Source organism: Ursus maritimus, unplaced genomic scaffold (genome assembly GCF_017311325.1).
Source record: "Ursus maritimus isolate PB19 unplaced genomic scaffold, ASM1731132v1 scaffold_25, whole genome shotgun sequence".
In the NCBI taxonomy this organism is placed as follows: domain Eukaryota; kingdom Metazoa; phylum Chordata; class Mammalia; order Carnivora; family Ursidae; genus Ursus; species Ursus maritimus.
Genome location: NW_024425008.1, coordinates 11,355,273 through 11,376,909, shown reverse-complemented (window position 1 = coordinate 11,376,909; position 21,637 = coordinate 11,355,273). Strand labels below are relative to the sequence as shown.

At 38.4% G+C, this 21,637-nt stretch overlaps 1 protein-coding gene across 2 annotated transcripts in view; it reads right to left on the bottom strand.

Annotated features, from left to right (window-relative positions):
- TC2N (tandem C2 domains, nuclear) overlaps positions 1 to 21,284 on the bottom strand; it is a 34,074-nt gene extending 12,790 nt beyond the window's left edge. The window contains exons 1-5 of one of the 2 annotated variants that reach the window (XM_008698556.1): positions 20,868 to 21,284; positions 9,653 to 9,775; positions 8,072 to 8,305; positions 1,792 to 1,959; positions 187 to 278 (exon numbers count right to left, since the gene is read on the bottom strand). In XM_008698556.1, coding sequence (XP_008696778.1) covers positions 187 to 278; positions 1,792 to 1,959; positions 8,072 to 8,305; positions 9,653 to 9,719 — 561 coding nt within the window. In that variant the 5' untranslated portion in view covers positions 9,720 to 9,775; positions 20,868 to 21,284. The remainder of the gene's footprint in view (positions 1 to 186; positions 279 to 1,791; positions 1,960 to 8,071; positions 8,306 to 9,652; positions 9,776 to 20,867) is intronic. The other variant, XM_008698550.1, reaches the window with a different exon arrangement.
- Positions 21,285 to 21,637: the final 353 nt, after the last annotated feature.

The window sequence follows — 21,637 nt, the reverse complement described above, 5'->3', positions numbered from 1 at the left end:
GTATTCAGCTGAGAGCATCCTGAAAAAATGCACACAGGAAATGCCAAGTGTTCATTATTCAGATATTACCACGGATTTATCTACAAAAGATCTACACATGTTGCTTCTAACGTAATTCACACCTTCCCCAATTTTTAGCTTGAAAATAAATTATCGTATACAATTAAATTTATATCAATAATTCACCTGCATGAACCGCTGAGATGAACTTGTAAGATCAAACATAGACTTGCTTAGCCCAGGGGAACTGGGTAGTTTGCTGGTCCTTAAATCACAAACTACGAAGGGACATGGAAAAAATTCTTTATATTAAAGAAACACTGGAATTTTACTTAATCACCATGAACTAAATCTCTATAGGAGTGCATCATGAATATTAATGCAATCTACTTAAGAGAGAAAGTCTACTAAAGTTTAAATTTTTTTTCAATTATTTTACTTTTGTCCTAAACAGAAACCAACATAAATCAAACAACACATTTTCACAACCGCATCAAATACCAGCAGGAGAAATTCATTCTTTTTGCTTACATTACAATCCTTCGTTCCACAGGAATACTCTGAGAGAATGTAGGTCTTCTGTGCGACATGCGATTCAACTACATAAAAAGCATCTACCACATTAAAAAAACAATACTGAATTCCATGTGTTCCTATATTTCTAGTTTATATTTCTAATTTCCCTCCTAAACTAGAAGATTCTTTTTTTTGAAAGATTTTATTTATTTGACATTTGATAATTATTTGAGAGAGAGAAGGAGGGAGAGACAGCACGCACGAGTGCACAGGCAGGGGGAGCAGCAGGCAGAGGGAGAAGGAGAAGCAGACTCCCCGCTGAGCAGGGATCATGACATGAGCCAAAGGCAGACACTTAACCAACCGAGCCAACCAGGTGCCCCCCCCATTTTTTAAATTTTATTTATTTATTTGACAGAGAGAGAGAAATAAACTAGAAGATTCTCAAAGAATGGAACTCGGTATATTAACTGTGTATTCTAACACAGTGTTGAAATAAATATTCAGGGGCACCTGAGTGGCTCAGCCATTAAGCATCTGCCTTCGGCTCAGGTCATGATCCCAGTGTTCTGGGATCCAGCCCCGCATCAGGCTCCCTGCTCAGCGGGAAGCCTGCTTCTCCCTCTCATACTCCCCTTGCTTGTGTTCCCTCTCTCACTGCCTCTCTGTCTGTCAAATAAATAAATAAAATCTTTTAAAAAATAATAAAATAAATATTTAATACTTCTGCCTTGTTTTCAGCACCTCACCCTGAATTCAGTTGTTGAAATAGCTATATACATTAAAAACTTGAAAAACAGCATTTTGTAATCAGATTTGTACATGAAAGTCTAAAATTGGTACAGTCTTCAAATATTACACTAAGAAAGTTCTATGATCACATAGGCATTTTCTGTTTTCTTTACATTTGTAATCTCATCATGAGTTTGTAAATTTATAATTTTCACTGACTAGAGCAGGAAAGAAAAAAGCTAATAAATATCTACTATAGAATTTCTGACTGGATAGATGATATATAAAAAAAAACGAAACTTTTCAAAAAAGAACAAAACGGCATTTGGAACTACCAATACACACAATTCATGAATCCTTTTACATTAGACAGAATACCACAGAGATGTCATAACATTTATCATATCACTTCTGAAGCCCGCTTTTCTCTTATTTTTTTGTTTTGGATAATAAAAATCATCTCTTCCAAGGTCTGAGGTTTCATTTGATTTCTACATTTGCTAGAGAGAAACACAAAGAGAAAACACAAAAAAATGTCCATACCTGATCCATACAGTCTCGCTGCTTCTGAGCGAGGAGGAAGGCGCCGGCTCAAATCGGGTGAGATGTGCTGATACTTATAGCAGGGGTTGTATATATCATAGCCGGGTCCGTGCTGGGATGAACTGGAAAGTTCTACCTTTCGATCTCCGAAAGATGCTCTGGCAGATCCTAAAAGGAAGTGTTTCCGAAGTTTTACGACACCCTTTTCTTGGACTTATTAGCTAACAGCCGGTGCATCCAAGGCAGAAGGGAAAAAAATTTTGTCTCAAGTAATACCAAATCACATGTGCTTGAAATATAAAAAAACAAGCACACATTTATTGAGCTCTGCATGGAGTATTCTGCCAGGGATCAGCCAAGAACCCTGCTCTCAAGCCAGTCTGGTAAATTTTTGGCATTTTTCTTTGTCCCGTGAACTATTCTGTATTTTGTGATCTGAGTTTCCTTTCATTTTTCTACTTTCGCAAAGAACATTTTTTAAGTAAAAAGATGATCATTTTTTGACGAAGACGCAGAACATTTATAAAAACTGACCACATTTTTGTGATACACAGAGCAATTCTCAATAACTTTGAAAGGACTGAAATCAGAGAGTAATGTTCTCTAACCACAATGCAATAAAGGTAGAAATCAACAAAAAGGTGATTAGAAAATATTTATATGGAAACACAAAGGGCCTAGGATAACTGAACAAAATCTTGAAGGAGAAAAACAAGACTGAAAGATCTGTGCTACTGGGTATTAGGAGCAGAACACTGGCACAATAAGATTGAGCAGAACAGAAAGAGACACCCATTATTTTGTGGACATTAGATTTACAATCAGTGTGACACTGGAAAATAGTGCAGAAAGAATAGTCTTTTCATTAAAAGGTGCTAAGGCAACTGGATATTGATATATAGAAAATAAACCTTCATCTCAACTAAAAAAATTCACAAAATATTAATTTCAAGTGGATTGTGGGTCTAAATTAAATGTTAAAGGCAAACCAATAAAACTTGTATATTTAAGTAAACTTGTAAGACAGTTTTCACAGCCTTAGAGCAGGGAAGAACTTCTTAAATGGAACACAGCATTTATCATAAAATTTTTTTAATACGCTGAACCACATTAAAATTGAAATTTTCCATTTTTCTAGACTATTGAAGAGAGTGGAAAGGTAACCCACGGAGTGGGAGAAGACATGTGCAAGAAACATAACCAACAAAGGGCTCACAGCGAGAATATATAAGGAATTCCCACAAATCAGTAAGAAAAAGACAGGCAAGCCCAAAAATAAATTGGCTCTAAGACTCAAGCAGGCACTTCAGAAGAGGCTATCCAAATAGCCAAAAACATGAGAGGCTGCTCAATTTCATTAGTTGCAAGGCAAATGCAAATGAAAACTTCAAGGAGATTCCACTCCAGACTCACCAGAGTGGTTAAAATCAAAAAGCCTGACAAAAGCAAGTGTTGGCAAGAGTAGTGCAATGTGAGCTACCCAACTCTGCTGGTGGGAATATAAACTGAGGCAATCACTGTAGAAAACAGTTTGGCAAATTCTACAAAGGCTGAGATAATATATACCCTGTGACATGACAATGCTGTTCTGGGACATGTACACAACTCAAATGCCTGCACGTGTGCACCTCGAGACTCGTACGAGAATGTGCGTAAGCATCACTACCCAGCACGGCCAAAAATCGGAAAACACTCAACGTCCATCAACAGTAAAATGGACTGTAGTATACACTTACTACATAAAAACAACTTTGTACATTATACAGAAACACGACTGTATATCATGCCACTGAGAATAAAAATAAATATATTTTTAATAAATACAATAAATATATTGTACGGATATTAAAGCTAACTGAAGCTACTGACAACAATTTGAATGAATCTCACAAAAATAACGTGGAATGAAAGAACCCATAAACAAAAGACTATATGCTGAATACATCATTTCATTTACATAAAGGTCAGAAAACAGAAAAAGCTAAACCGTGACGTTTAGGGATATGTGCTCAGGCGGTAAAAAGGAAGGACAGCAAGGAAGCAATTAACTGTCACAGTTGGGACGCTGTTTACTCTGGTGAGATGGAAAAGAGGGAAGACGGAGGCTTCTACGTATGGCTGGTGACACACATTTGTTTTACCTGAGTGGCGACCGTACACTGTTTTGCTTTGTAACAAATCAAGGAGCTATGGATTTCTGTTCCACTACTTTTTTCTACATGTGCATATCTCGCAATTTAAAAAGGGTAAAACAATAGATCAAATTCCTTTTGAAGTTAAGAATCACATTGGAAATAATATGGAGACATAAAGTTTTTAAGTGTTTAAATTATTGCCATTTTTTCATCCCGTTTAAAATAGAACCCACGGTACAAACCAATACTTTCTGAATTAAGCTAAACCATAAAACAGGTGGCTTCACGCTGAGTTCAGGAAAGAAAAATAAAATATGGGGTTATGAGGTGAGATCTTATCCTCACCCCAGTTCAAATAACTATGTGTGTAATCCAAGCACAATACACAGGCAGAGGGGTGCCAAGACGGAGCTGCGACGCCAGAGAGCTTTGTCAGGAGCCTGTATACCTTAGAAGCCGACCCGTAAATCATTCAGCACACACGTCTGTTTATGGTAACAAGAATACACTGTCAGGAATCGTAGCACCAAAGATGACTCACGACCTTTACAGGCTATACCTAAAAAAGAATATTCTGATTTCATTTTTCCTTTACAGAATTCCAATTTTCCCCTCCAACGGTCTACAGTGATATCATTTTTAAAGTTCAAGAGGAATGTCTCTCAATTTACAGAACCACAGTGCTATAAAACTAACAAAAAGTAACAGTTACTTTACACCTCTCGAAAGCTCTATTTAAAATTTCAATATCTATTTAAAATGCCTTCTCTTAATGGATAGACAGGTATGTGATAAAGCACGCACCGTAAGACGTTAATGACAGAATCTATGTGCTACGAAGCAGTAAGCGACAGCTGTAATGAGACCCATCAGTAAGTAAGCAATGAAACAAGACGCATTTCTAATACTTGACACGTAATTTCAGTTATTACTGACAGTGGTCTGCCTTATCTCCCTCTCAGAATTTCCTGCTCAGCCCACCCCTCACAGGCGCATACACGTACAGCACGCACACGTCTAGACTTAGACACCAAGAACGCTTTCTCGACTCTAATAAAGTCATCTTTCTCTCCAATATGATCAAAATCAGATGGCTTTACCACATACTCATTGAGCCTATAATTTAAGTGTAAACCAATTTCCTCATTCATTCAAATCGACAAGCAATCTGTTTTCCAGTGATCTAATAAAATAGACAAAAGAGGAACTACCACATATTGCCAGGTAAGTATTTTTAATTTTCTGATTATGAAAATAATACATAAGACACCCTAGATGTTTAAGAATACAGAATTTGTTAAATAAATTATGGTACATCTACAGACTTAACACTATGGGGCCATTACAAAGCAATGAATGTGAAATCGTGTTCACAACATGTGATATGAATAAAACAGACCACAAAACTGTTTATGTGGTTTAATCCCAATCCTGTTAACAAGTACAAGAGAAAGAGAAAGACCGATAATTAGGGTACACTGTGGCCAAGAGCTTTTAAACACTGGTTTTTTGGGGTTTTTTTTTAGATTTTATTTATTTATTTGACAGAGACAGCCAGCAAGAGAGGGAACACAAGCAGGGGGAGTGGGAGAGGAAGAAGCAGGCTCCTAGCAGAGGACTCTGATGTGGGGCTCGATCCCAGAATGCTGGGATCACACCCTGAGCCAAAGGCAGACGCTTAACGACTGCACCACCCAGGTGCCCCTTGAACACTGTTTTTGAGAGACACTGCTTATGTGCAAAACAAGGTGGTGGGCCAAGCACAGGGTTCCTCTTTCCAGGAGGGAGGGAGGGAGGAAGGAAGGGTGGGTGGGTGGGTGGGCTGGCTCATCGATCAATCACTCCTACCAAACCCAAGTCTCCTATAGATAACAACAGTACACTGCAGACCAAAAACAAAATGAACAAAAACCCTGAAGGGACTGGAGAGTGAGAAGAAGCAGGGCATATTCAGGACAGCACTAACTCCTGGAAGAAAGGGAATGGCCACCTGTTTTTAATGACTGTTAGCCTGAGCTCAAGCCAAAGTTGGCACTGCACAGGGCAGATAAAATGCCAAAAGAAAATCCACACTCTTTCTGGACTAAAGAACCAGAGGGCAGAGTTCAGAGCAACCACAGCTGCTAGAAAGTAAGATGGAAATCTTGGAAAGGAGAAAGCCCCAAATTCTGTGAATAAAGTTTGCTCAAATATCCGGCTGATCCCTGAGCACACGTATGCGGGACAGATTCCAATTAAGGGTACAAAAACCAAGCGGAGATAAAAGCTGCCATCAAAGACACAGAATTTGCAGCAGAGTCCAACCAAGTTCATTGCCTGGTTAAAAGAAAAAAGGAAAAAAACAAAAACAAAAAACAACCCTCTCATCTCAGAGTGATATAACAGATTCTGAAGTGTCCACAACATAACATCCAAAACGCAGAATACAATCCAAAATTACTCCATACACAACGAAACATGTAAACGTGACCCATTCTCGAAAGACAAACTACAGAATCCAAACCTAAGTGTCTCAGATGTTAGAATTAGCAGATGAAGATACTAAAGCCCAAAGACACAGAAGAAAATGGGCTTACAATAATGAAGAAAAGAAAATGAAATCACAGCAAAGAAACAGAATCTATAAAAAAGAACCAAATGTAAATTCAACAACTGAAAAACACAACGTCTAAAATAAAAATTCACTGGATGGGCTTAACAGCTGTATGGAAATTACAGAGGGAAGAGAGAGTGAACTTGAAAATCAATAATACCCAATCTGAACTTGAAAATCAATAATACCCAATCTTAAGAAGAAAGAAGAAAAAAAACGCTGAACAACAACGAGCAAAAGAAGTCTCAGAGGCCCATAAAAACAATATAAAAAGGTCCAACATATGTCTAATTGGAATCCCAGAATAAGAAGAATGATGGGGCAGAAAAACATACTTGGAAAAATATTCTAGATTTTGATAGGCGTTTCGATTACACTGTTATATGCACTTGTTCAAACTCAACAAAAACAAAGTTAAAACTGAGGCAGTTCATTGTGTATAAGGTTTAGGTCAAAAGAAGAAAACTAAACAGACACTGAACTCTGGTAAATTACATATATGCTTAAGTATTTAGAAAAAAGTGTATTAATGTCTGCAATTTACTGTGAAATGTGTTCTCCAACCCCCCAACCCAACTTAAAGAGGATTAATAACAGAAAGAGGAATGGATAGATATGTGGTTAAGTACGGTAAAATATTAATGATCGATTCTATGTGGTGGCTATGTGGGTATTCATATTCTTTCAACTTCTCCGTATGTTTGAAATTTTTCATAAAAAAATTTTGGGGGGGAAAACATTGTGACAGCGTTTCAATGGACTAAATCAAATTATTTTTAAAATACAAGAATTACATGTTGTTTCTTCTTATCATCATTATTCCATTGGCCACTAACAACATCAGCCAAAATTTACCCAATGAATCTATCTTACTCAAGCGGCTATTTAGACTGGGAAGTTACGTACAGTGGAATATTACTCAGTCATCAAAAAAGGGAAATCTTACTATTTGCAAGGATGTGGATGGAACTAGAGAGTATTATGCTAAGCGAAATAAGTCAGAGAATGACAAATATATGATTTTACTCATATGCGGAATTAAAAAAACAAAACGAGCATAGGGGAAGGGAAGGAAAAACAAAATAAGATGAAATCAGAGAAGGAGACAAACCATAAGAGACTCACGCTATACGAAACAAACTGAGGGTCACTGGAGAGGAGGTGGGTGGGGAGAAGGGATAACTGGGTGACGGGCGTTAAGGAGGGCACGTGATGTAATGAGCACGGGGTGTTCTATGCAACTGATGAATCACTAAACTCTACCTCTGAAACTAATAATACACTCTATGTTACTTAATTGATTTTAAATTTTTTTTAAAAAGGCCACACCGACACACAGATGTGTTGATTGTGATCAGGTTTCATAAAGGGATCATTCAAAAATATTATAAATTAAGTTCCTCTACAGAAAGAGCAAAACATAAAAAACAAAATATAAATTTATATATAAAAAAACTTTATATCTTTCAAGATATAAAAGAGCAAAATCACAGAAACAATAGCATTTACATGCTATGTGTTGATTTTTAAATCCTGCCGTGGCATTGCTTACCTTCGAGTTCCTCCAGATGTGAGGGAGTTCCTTGTACCCGGGGCTGAACATATGATAGCTTAAACCTGGGCACCACAAATGGTACTTCTTTGCCATCAGACGGTAATTTGGAAAGTAAGTAATCCTCAGTACAGCCAACCTGAGGCTTTACCGAAACAGAACTCAATGGAGGGACACAGACAGTGGTATTTTGACTCTCTGAGACTGCTGCTTTAAAGTCTCTCTCCCTGGAAACTGTGTGTAAAAGAAGAAAAAAGAAAAATCACAAATACGATTGTGGAGTTAGATATAATAATCTAAAGTTAGCATGCTTTGGTATTTACTTAATCATTTTAGAACAAACTGCTGATACAGAAACTACTACGTAGTTTTCCTATCAAGCACTTCTGGAATCTACATTAATTCTGTCCCAGCAATATTTGAGAAATTAATACACTACTGCCAAAGTATATTAACTTATCATAATGGCAAAAGCAGTTCTTAGAGAAACTCATTCCCACAAAAGAGTTCGCAGATGGAAAACAAGTTTATTTGGTGGTTAATTCCACGATGCTTTCAAGTAAAATACTGTCAACAAAGCAATTCTTGCTGTCAGTACTGGTGGTGAACATCAGTCTTAAATATATAAAAGAATTCTAAAAAAGAACCTAAAGGTCTCTAGGTCTACAAAAGCCTTCACCCAATCACAAAATAAAATGTATTTTTACCCTAATATAATAGCGACTCTCCCTGTTCTAGCTTCTATGACCCATTTCACCCCTGTCTCAAATGCTGCGTGATTCCTAAGCTGGTGACGTAGGATGGGGAGGTGAGGGACACCCAGAGTTCATCCTTATGTACAATTAGTATTGTCTACTGACTTCAGAATGAAAGTACAACTACTACTGTGTAGGAATTTATGAAATGTTTTAATGCAAAAAGAAGCCTTCGTACTCAAGTATACTAGGAAGCTATGCTCTAGATGAAGGAATACAAGCAAAAGCCAGAGAAAAATAAAGTTCCAGTCATAACTCTGAAGAGATGAGACCACCACGCAATTGAAAGGGAACCCTCCAGGAGTCCTTCATAAAGATGGGGTCTTGATGAAATAATGGGTCTCCTCTCCATCAGGCTTTCATTTGTGAGAGGCATTTTTTAATGCGCTGTTCATAAACTAGAAATTGTCTTTATTCAAATGAAAACATTTGCCAGAGTATACTGTCCCCGAACACACCCAACGCTTTTCCCTCCCTGCCTTTGCCTGTACTACTTCACCCACCTGTCCTGCCTGACCAGGTCCAATTTTCACCTCTTCTTACTTCCTTCTTCTGACTGAGCTGCTGAAACCCCCTCGAGACTCCCACACCAATGCCATCCCCTGGGTAGTGACGTCCCAGGGTGTCTCTGGGTTGAATGTTGAATTTCTCTCTCCCCCCCACGCTCCAGGGTACTTTAATACTTACCTAGTGTGCCCCAGACGTATGTTTCTGTCTCCCCCATGAAGTTAGGAAACATGTCTCACTTATCTTTGTATTACAAAATGCCACAAATAAAAAAGACATTAAATACATGTTTGTTGAAGTCAAAAGAAGCCAAACTCACAATTGTGCTTTTCCGTTTCACCATAAAAACATCCTCTACAGCAGGTCTTTATAAATTCTGCTGCCATTACATCCAATTTCCAATATTCAGCAATGGATACAAACTTCCAATTCTAATATTAATCTGTTGATAGAATAGAAAACAAGTTAACATGATCAGGCTTCATGCCACTAGGTATCACCAAATAAATCATATTATCTGTCTTTCTAAGATGAATGAGGAATACAAAGCAAAAATGTTTAGAGGAAGATAGATTTTTCAACTTACGTGTAATTTTGTATGACCTACGCCTGTTATACGTTATTAAAATGACATACTCAAAAATCACTAACGGAACAATCTCAATGTTAAATCCGGGGGGGAAAAAAAGAAAAATTCACCCTCAATTTTCTTTTTTGCCAGGTATACCCAAATCAATGCCCAAGCAAAATTTCCAAGAAAATATAGCACTCACAAAAAGTGTGAGAAAAATTTCACTTCCTCCAAATCAATTCTTTTGGTAATCCAAAGGTCCTATAATGGGGCCAACAAACAACTTCATACTTTATAAGTTGGTTTAACATTTAGAATTACACTAACAGAAAAATATATCTGAAACACTGTATTACACACACACACACACACACACACACACACACAGATACCAGCTACCTAAACCACATACAACATAAACTGGAAATAAAGGGAGTTGGTTTTATTTTATTTTTTTCAAGGATTTTATTTTTAAGTAATATCTACACCCAACATGGACAACCCCAAGATCAAAAGTCATGTGCTATAGTGACTAAGCCAGTCAGGCACCCCGGGAGTCTGTTGTAAGTTAATTAGGAACATAAAATTGTCTAAGAACTTCACATCCAAGGGCACCTGGGTGGCGTCTGCCTTCTGCTTGGGTCGTGATCCCGAGGTCCTAGATTCGAGCCCCATGTCAGGCTCCCTGCTTGGTGGGGAGCATGCTTCCCCCCTCTCACTCCCCCTGCTTATGCTCTCTCTGTGTCAAAGAAATAAATAAAATCTTAAAAAAAAAAAAAAAAAAAAAAAAAAGAACTTCACATCCAATTGCCCACCTTGGACTCACCGACTTAATTCCAAATGCACTCTCTTCATTTATGCATACTTGCACTCTGTATATTTTTCATGGGAAATTTCAAATGTTTACAAAAGATAAAATGGTATAAGAAAACCCCTAACACCCGGACTAAACAGTTATCAATTCATCGTGAATCTTCATTCATCTCTGCGTCCCTACTTCTGTTTCTGGGATCTGTGAGTAACAAATTTTCTGACTTTACTTCCTTTGTGTGGATGTACTGAAATTGCGCCTTCAATCAAAACAACCCCGGGGGTTTTCACTTCCCCAAAGTGGGAACTCAGATGATGAGGGAGCTACCTGCCAACCCCTGTCGGTGGCTTGCATCTCCCCCTCCCGCAGGTCACAAGCTACAAATTCTCAATGTAATACACTAGCTCTGGCTTCCACACACGGTCACCAACAAATTATTTGTCAAAATGCTGGGCTTTTGCCCATCTGATGGGAAAGAAATGATATCTCGTGTTGTTTTAACTTGCATCTCTTTTACTGTGAGGGTGGGCACCTTTTCATATAGGCTGATCTGTATTTGTTTCTATGAACTCGCTGCTCATTATCTCTGGCCCATCTTTCTATAAAGCTAGTGGTCCTTTTCTGCCTCCATTTTAGACGATTTTTATATACTTGAGAGATTAACACATTATCCATGACATAAGTGGCAAACATTCTTCCAGTTGTCATTGTCTTTTTATGGTATTTTCTGCTGAGAGAGAAAGAATGTGTGTATATATAAATATATGTACACATCTATACAGAAACATACAAGTGTTTGGATACACACACATGTAGTTATACTTATCCATGTTTTTCCCTTTGTGCTTCTGGATTTGGAGTCACAAGAAAGTTTTCCCCACACGTAGGTCATAAAAGACTTCACTCATGGTTTCTTCTAATACTTACTATGGTGTTATTACTTTCTATACTAACAGCCCGCTGTACAGTATGAGAAGATCCAATCCTACCTTTCCCAATTGGCTATTCTGGTATCACAAATACCACTTACTTAAAATTCCATATTTTCTCCAATAATATTAGAATACTGTCTTTATTACAGACTAAATTTCTACATACAATTGGGCTTTTTTGTATTTTCTACTCTCTTCAATTGGTCTGTCTATTCTTGTACCACATTTTAAAAATTATAATGGCTTATACTACATTCTTTCAAATGTAGGAGGGCTAGCCTCCCATCCTTACTGCTGTTCAGTTTCCAGGTTTTCCTAGCTATCCTTGCTTGTCTGTTCTTGCAAATAAATTTCATAATCTGTCTATCCCCAGGAGGAAAAATCTAATAATACTTTCATTGGGATTCTGTTATATTTATAAAGGATTTTAGAAAAAAACGACATTCTGAAGATGTTGTGTATGCCTACCCAGAACATTTGTTCAAGTCTGCGTTTGTATCTTTGGGAGTTTTTACAGTTTTTCTCATATAAATGCAGAACTTTTCTTGTTAAGTGTACGCTTCTCACAAATGGCATCTTTTCTTGCATTGTATCTTGTAACTAGTTGTTTTAAAAATTTATACATTTTCAGGGTGCCTGGGTGGCTCAGTTGGTTGAGCATTCAACTCTTGATTTCAGGTCAGGTCACGATCTCAGGGTCGTGAGATCAAGCCCTGCATCATGCTCTACGCTCAGAGAGGAGTCTTCTTGTCCCTCGCCCTCAGCTCGTGCTCTCTCTCTCTCTAAAATAAATAAATAAAATCTTAAAAAATTTATACATTTGCAAAATCCCTTTCAACCCTAGTTTAAAGAATGCATTCCTTGACCACTCAGACCATATTAATTTCTCGCATTTGTAAACATCTAGTGAACTTAAAAAAAAAAAGAATTTTATATTTTTCTTGACATTTGTGACACTTGTTCTCTCTCCCCTTCCAGAATATAAACTTTTCAGGAACAATATTATACTCACTTTCTACTTCACACTCAGCACCCTATATGATGCTGGGAATATAGTAAGAACTCAGCTAATATGTAGTTGATAGATAAGGGAACAGAGTAGAACAACCAGCTCATATAAAAACACTTAACGAACTCATCAAACCACATTTCTGACCCCAGTCAGCCTGCAAATACTTTACATTCATCATGAGAGGGCTGCGGGAGGACTGGTTAAAAATGATTACTACTTCTGGGGAAAAGGTCCTCCAAGTTGATGGCCTTGAGTCATCCAAAATGAACTGGGGACTACGGGGCAGGAAGGCAGCAAAGGAAACAAGTTTATGTGAATAAGAATAAGGCAGACAGAGTGTGCATGGCCAACTAGTAGAGGGCAGAGAGGTGCACACAGAGAGAATCACACATCAGCAGAGGGTCCCACTCCAGTATTCAACTGATGAGAGCACGCATGCAAGCAAATTGCACACGTCTGGGCAAAGACCACCAGAAAGGATTACAAAAACCATACCAACACTCACCAAGGTTGGTAAAAATGCCTGTCCCCACCCATCAACCTGGGAAAACCACACAATTCACAGGATAGTGGGTAGAATACTCAGGAGGGTCTTGCTTCCCTTGTGAGGAATAAATAGCCCTAAATGCTAGTGTGCTTTCCACCTAACAAATTGAAAAGGCAAGACTCAAAAGGATCAAGCCATTTTCAAAAAAACTATGTCCCAAAGCAAAAAAAAAATTTATAAAAATCTAAATAATATCCAGCACACAAAGTAAAATTCTGGCATCCAATAAAAAATTACCAAACATGAAAAAAAAAAAAGAGAGAGAGAAAGAGAGAAATCAACCAATTCTGAGTCCCACCCAGATATGACACGAACAGTTAAGGATATTAAAACAGTCCTGACTGACTCCATATGTTCAAAAAGTTAAGAAGTGATGTGAAATATACAAAAAAAGACCCAACTTCTAAAGATGACAATTATAATATGTGAGATGAAAAAAATACTGGATGGGGTTAAAAGCAGATTAGATATTGCAAAAGAAAAGAGCAATGAACTTGAAGGTACAGTTAAAGAAATTACCTAAAATGAAACAAAGAGCAAAGAAGAATAAACACAAAAGGGTATCCGTGACCCATGGGACAATTTCAAGCAGCCTAATATACACGTAATTGAAGTCCATGAAGGAGATGGCGGAAAGCAGAAAAAATATTTGAAGAAGAAATACCAAAGTTCTTCAAATCTGGTAACTATCAACCACAGATCTAAGAACCTCAACAAACACGAAGCAGAGGAAGTAAGAAGAAAACCACAAGACACATCACGATAACATGACTCAAAGCCGGTGATAAAATCTCAAAAGCAGCTGGAATAAAAAAAGATCTTGGCTTTTATTTTCTTAAATATAGCCCATCATCGTTATTTTATTTTCTTTTAAGATTTATTTATTTATTTGAGAAGGAGGGCAGAAGGGGAAGGGGGAGAGGGAGAGAGAATCTCAAGCGGACTCCTCGCTGAGCATGGAGCTCACAACACTGAGATCATAACCTGAGTCGAAATCAAGAGTCAGACGGCCAACCGACTGAGCCACCCAGGTGCCCCCCCATCATAGCTATTTTAATAATCTATGACGGGTAATTTCAATATGTAAGCTTTTGCAAATTTACTTCTATCTGTTGTTTTGCTGATTCTTATTCGGGTTGTCTTATTTCCTGTGCATTTGGTTATCTTTGACAAATTATTCAGTGACCTTGATACTACACTTGTAGAACTTCTTTAAGCCAAAGATGAAAATATACTCTCAGAGAATATTTGCATTTGCTTACCATATTATTTTATTTTATTTTATTTTATTTTATTTTATTTTAAGCAGGCTCCACGCCCAGCATGGAACCCAAGGTGGGGCTTGAATTCACGATCCTGAGATCAAGAATTGAGAGGAAATCAAGAGTCAGATGCTTAACCCACTGAGCCACACAAGCGTCCTTTACCGTATCAGTTTAAATTCATACCTTGGCATAGGACCTAATTTAAAAATGGGAAAAGGATGTGAATAGATATTTCTCCAGAAACAGATAAATGGCCAATAAACACGAGAAGGTGCTTAACAGCATCAGTTATTAGGGAAATGCAAATCGAAACCACAGTGAGTACCAATCCACATCCACTTAGTTTGGGTATAATCAAAAAGATAGACAAAACCAAGTGTTGGCAAAGATGTGCAGAAACTGGAACCCTCACAGATTGCTGGTGAGAACGAAAAATAGTGCAGCTGCTCTAGAAAATCGTCCAGCAGTTCCTCAAAAACGTAACCACAGACTTACCATATAACCCAAGAATTCACTCCCTAGGTCTCTCATACCTACGAGAATGAAAAATATATATCCACACAAAAACTTGTGCACAAATGTTCATGGCAGCGTTATTCATAATAGCCAAAAAGTGGATACGACCCAAATGTCCATCAACGAACAAATGGAAAAACAAAATGTGGTGTATCCACACAAGGGAATCTTATTCAATCTCAACCTTATTAAAAGGAATGAAGGACTGATTTGTGTTACAACATGAAAAGACCCTGAAAACATTATGCTAAGTGAAAAAGGCAAGACACAAAAGACCACATATTGTATCATTTCATTCATATCAAATGCCCAGAATAAGTAAATCCATAGAAACAGAAAGTACATTAGTGACTGCCAGGGGTTGGGGGGAGAGGGGGAAATGAGGAGTGACTGCTAATGGGTACAAGGTTTCTTTCTGGGGCAAATAAAAATGTTCTAGAATTAGTGATGATGGTTGCACAGCTTTGTGAGTATAGGAAAAACCACTGAACTGTACACTTTAAAAGGGTGAATTTTATGGTATGTTAATTATATATAAGGAAAAATAAGATATTAAAAAAATTACACCTTGAAATGTTTTTGGACCACCAACGTGAGATGAACCAGCCCCTACACCGCCCATGGACTGGTGGTTACAATTTCCCAAGGACAGGTTTTCTTCCCCTGTTTTACTTGGCATCAAGGCCACTTTCCTTGCAGATCTTTGAAAGAGGTAAAGTGAGTTTTTGTCCTTGACACCACACACTTTTGGGAATCTCAGAATTAAAGGCAGAGAGTCTTTTGTTAGCTTGCCTTGAATAAGCCCGGGGCTGACTTCTAATTACGCCTCCAGTCCTGCAAATTCACCAAATTCTTAATCAAATCTAACCAAGTTTCCCCAGTTCAGCAAATGCCCTCAGAGCAAATAAGACTTAAGGGCTCCTTCAGTCTCAGATTTTCAGCTTTCTTTTAGATTTTGGCATATTAATTCCTAAATACCTTTTAAAAATATTTAAATAAGCATTCTCAGCTATTTGCAGTATGAAGGTTTTCCCAAATATCTTAACTATATTCCCAAAATGAAAATTCTAATATTTACTGCTCAAGTTAAAATAAACTCTAGTGAGTTAGGACAGGATTTGCAAAAACAAAAGACAGCCTGATATAGTCTACATTAAAGTAGCTTCAGGGGGCTCCTGGGTGGCTCAGTTGTTAAGCTTCTGCCTTCCGCTCAGGTCATGATTCCAGGGTCCTGGGATAGAGCCCCGCATCGGGCTCCCTGCTCAGCGGGAAGCCTGCTTCTCCCTCTCCCACTCCTCCTGCTTGTGTTCCCTCTCTTGCTGTGTCTCTCTTTGTCAAACAAATTAAATATTTAAAAAAATTAAAATTAAAAAATTAAAAAGTATTTTCAGTATTATGGGCATCTGGGTGGCTCAGTCAGTTAAGCACCCAACTCTAAATTTCAGCTTAAGTCACGATCTCAGGGTTGTGAGATCAAGCATGACATGGGGCTCCATGCTGGGAATGGAGCCTGCTTAACATTCATTCTCTCTATCTCTCTCTCTCTCTCTGTCTCTCGCCTTCTGCCCCTCTCCCCTCTCTCCTTCTCTAAAAAAAATAAAGTACCTTCAGCATTATTTGTGACCTCAGCTGATTACAGTAAATATTTAAGATAAAAAATACATTCCAGTGAAAAGTTCACTTTAGAAAAAAATTAATTTGAAAGGGAGTCTAGGTTTAAAAGAACTGTGAGAAGATGACTCGTTCTTTTAGGTATCATGTCTCTTTACACAACTAATGTAAATAAGATTGCAGGCAAGGATACACAAAGAGACCAAAGAAAGATGAGTCCAGAAACATATGCACACATAACATATATGGAAGCTTGACATATGATGCTTATAGATCACAGGGAGGAAAACCAGAATATTCAGTAAATGATGTTGGGAAAAACTGATTACCTACATGGAAAAAAAAATGAAACTGGATCCCCACCTCACACCACACAAAAATCAAAGGCACATGAATTAAAGACATAAATATGAACGTCAGTATTTTAAAGCTTTCAGAAGAAAATATCAGACTATATCTTTACAACCTCAAGGAAGAGATAAACGTGTTACAAAAGATGCCGAAATCACAAACCATAAAGGAAAAGGCTGACACGTCCAACTACACTGTAGAATGCGCCCATCAAAACCCACATAAAGTAAACAAACAAACACACCCCACATAAAGTAAAAGACAAGACAAGCTACTTACTGGGGAAAAGATATTTGCCACATGTGTTAACTGATAAGAATAAGTACCACAAATAAATAAAGGCAACTATACATCAATTTATAAAAGTAAGAGAAATAGTCAAAAGACAGACATCTCATAGAAGAGGAATTATGGAAGGTTCGACATCATCAATAATTAAGGAAATGTAAATTAAAAACCTCTAATGGAGTACCAATTCTCACCGGCCAGATTGCTGAAAAGAAACAATTCGGATAACTATAAATGTTGTACAGATGTCTCATATGTTGAGGAAGGGAACAAAGTGAACACCTAACACAGTGCCTCTGAGAGTATAAGCTGGGACAACCACTTTATAAAACAATTCAGTTATTATCTAGCAGCCCTGAAGACCCACAACTCTTTCTACTCCTAGGCAAAGAGACATGGATCAGAATGGCCCTAACAGGTGCGCCCGGGTGGCTCAGTCAGTCGGGCATTTGCCCTCAGCTTGGGTCTGGAACTCGGGGTGCTGGGATCGAGCCCCATGCTGGGCTCTGCACTCAGCGGGGAGGCTGCTTCTCCCTCTCCCTCTGCCCCTACCCGCAATCACGTGCAGGCACGCACACGCACTCTCTAAGTAAACGGATAAAATCTTAAAAAAAAAAAAAAAGAATGGCCATAACAAAACAGCTTTTAATGGCAAAAAGTAAAAATTAAATTAAAAAAAAGAAAACTGAAAACAGTCCTAAATACCCATTAACAGGGAGATGGATAAACAGTGGTAAAGTCATACAATGGAACGCTACAGAGCGATAAAAAGTAAGTGAACTATAATGCATCAACATCGATGACTCTATAAATATAACGTGCAAAAAAGTCATGGAATAGACAAAACTAAACATTACATTATTATTTTTTTAAGATTTTATTTATTTATTCGACAGAGAGAGAGACACCCAGTGAGAGAGCGAACACAAGCAGGGGGAGTGGGAGAGGAAGAAGCAGGCTCATAGCGGAGGAGCCTGATGTGGGGCTCGATCCCATAACGCCGGGATCATGCCCTGAGCCGAAGGCAGACGCTTAACCGCTGTGCCACCCAGGCGCCCCTAAACATTACATTATTTACGAATACATACCTATATACTAAAACTATACAGAAAATCAGGGAGCATGGAAAGAGAAAGACGCAGAGAGAAAGATACCATCAGGGCTTTGAAAATACTGACAACGTGTTATCTCTAAAGCATGATATAAGTACAGTGTTTTTTATCGGTATTCTCTAAATCTATGGATGTGTCAAAAGTACTATTTTGTACATATGAAATAATTTCTCATTTAAAAATTAAAGAAATGCATGCCCATGGTAGTAAATATGAAGAATACTGCAAACTACATGAGGAAAATAAAAATTATCAATAATCCCATCACCCTGAGATAACTACAATATTTAAAAGAAAAAATAGGGGTGCCTGGGTGGCTCAGTTGAGCGTCTGCTTTCGGCTCAGGTCATTTCAGGGTCCTGGGATAGAGCCCCCACATAGGGTCCCTGCTCAGTGGGGAGTCTGCTTCTGCTTCTCCTTCTCCCTCTGCCTGTTCCCCTGCTCGTGCTCTCTCTCAAATAAATAAATAAATCTTTTAAAAAAGAAAACAAAGGAAAAGAAAAAATATAGTGTGTTTTCTTCCACTATTTTATTTACTTTTTTTACAGCCTTATTTACGTACTGACTTGCAGCAAATTGCGCATATTTAAAATGTACAATTTCATGAGTCAAACATATGTATACATCGGTAAAAGCGTCTTCACAATCAAGAAAATAAATAACCCACCAACCCCAAAAGTTTCCTCACACCTCTTTCCAACCATCCTTACTTTCCCTTGCCTCATCCTCAAGTAACCACTAATCTGTTTTCTGTTGCTTTCAGCTAGTTTGCATTTTCCAGAATTTTGTTAGGTGTAGTTTGAACACAGTTTTTGCAGTAGTTGATACATTTTTCCAAAATGATTTACCAATTTACACTTCTACCAGCAGAGTACAAGAGTTCCAGGTGCTCTATATCCTCGGCAACACTTGATTATTGGCCTTTTTCCATTTTGGCTATTATTTTCATATTCCAAACGTAAATACACATAAAACAACATGTCTGAACAGCAACAAAAAAATTAAACTTTCAATGATGATTGAAGTAAAACTCATTATAAAGAAATTTTCACCTAAGAGCATTTTCAATTATTATAATAATAACTGAAGCAAAGGCCCTGACATATGCCTCATGAATTCTGATTTAACCATAATGTCTGATTTCTACATAAGATATTGAGAAGAATCACGGAGATACACAAGAAAGAATACATGACTTAAATGTAAGCTGGGAATATCACAGTCCTGGAACTCAGGTGAAACGCCATCCAACAGTTTGTGAAAGTGTCACTTTACCACTGGTAACACCTGAACCCAACAGAGCAAAATACCACTACAACAGTGGTCATAATTCGAATGGGGGAAGATGAAAATCTTTCCTATAATAGTTCTATTCAATACGCTCAGCTACTTGCTCTCAGCTTTTCCTACTTCACCATGAGACAGGCACAACGCTGTGAGAAGCACTTTAACATAAAGGTATTATTCTGTTGTCCTTATATTCTTTCCAAACGGACTAGAAACTCCCTTCTACCACCCTGTCACTTCTTCTAATCTTTGTTTCTCAAAATAAGGACTCTACTCTCCTTATCTTTATTTCTTCATTCTCTATTTACTCTTCAAATTCATTCAGAGTATTTGACTTCCATCCTTATCATTTTGCTTAAATTGTGTTTGCTGAGATCAATGACCTCCTATCCTAACTACCAAAGCCAAGACACACTTAATCAGCTCCTATTTTCCAGATCCCTCTGACTCATTTGACTGAGAGAGATTTCTCTCCTGATTCAAACTCTTTCCTCTCCAGGCTCCTATGTACCACTGTCTGCTAGATTTTCCTCCTTCTTTCCTGACTTCTCACTCTCCATGGTTGTCTCTCTACATCACTTAAATGTTGGTATTTCGGCATCCTTGGTCTTCTCTTCTCACTCTACTTACTTGAATGATTTCTTCCACTCCCACAGGACTAACAACCACAAATCCACCATGCTTCTAACATTTACAACTCCTGACTTCAAAAAACCCCAATACTACACATCTGCCAACCCAACAGGTCTGCCAGACATCCTAAAAGAACCTCACTCCCGTTTCTCTCAACCGGAATTAACCGGAATCTCTCAATTTGTTAGCTTTATTCATGAATACAATGATAATTCAAGTAAAGCTAAGAAAATACAAGAGATACTTTTGACATACTTTTCTTGAAGGGTTTAAAGAAACACACATTTTTACGAAGACTTTTTCCTGCAGTTATGAGGGTAACTCACAGTCCTTGACAAAAGCTACAATACAACAGATAAAGGTAAATTTCTTCCAATCCCAGCTCTCGAGGGCAAGCAATATTAACTTTCCTTCCAGAAGAACCAGTTTTTAACCCCAATAAAGTTACATATCAAAATATTAAATCGGTAAACAGGGAATGTTGTTGTTAACTCTCAGTATCTTCCAGGCTACTTTTTACAGTAGTAATCAAGACAAATACATACATACATACATACATACAATACATAAATAAATAAATATTCTCCTACATGCCTACCTGAAGTGAGAATCAGAATAATTCCAAAACCCAAAGCAATCTTTCCACATGCTGTGTTTTAAGTATGCTAAAGGAACCAATGTTTTTGGCTTGGCATCTATCTTGGCTATATCTGGACATCTATCTGGGTGCAATATACCCCACAAATCAGCCATACCGTTTCCCTTTATTTAAAGGAAGCAACAGCAAAGAAGAAAAAAAAAAAACTGGAAGAGACAGAAGCCAAATCTAAAATCAAGCTGGGTGTATAATTCCTGTTTTGCAAAAGCCATAGGGAAGTGACATTTTAACACCCCCTCTCTGCTTCTGAAAGTTTCAGAACCATCACAGAAGACACTCGGCGAATCTGTTCTTATCCGACTCTCCAGGCAAAGAAGTTCGCTTCCCTCTTTCCCGCTTTGCCCAGAGCCCACCTGGGCCCGGCAGAGAGCGGGGCGCGCGGCCGGCCCCGCCGGAGCTAGGGTCTCCCCTCCCTGCTGTCCCGGGTCTCGCCCCCAGCTCCGAGTCACTGCCCGCCCCCGCTCCGCCCCGCCCACCGTGAACGCGGCTGTCGAGGGGCCCCAAACCTCCCCAAGGCTCCCGAGAGCAAGCGTCGCTGAGGAGACCGGGGAACGGTCCCCGGGGCCCCCCAACGCAGGCGACATTTCTAAAGAGTTAAAGGAGATGAAAACCCCTACAGAACCATATGCCCCGTGTGGCTGGGGGCGAGGGGCTCCTCTGCTGGGGCAGGGGCCCCGGACGCCCGGCACGGCGGCGGCGCCAGGCCCGCG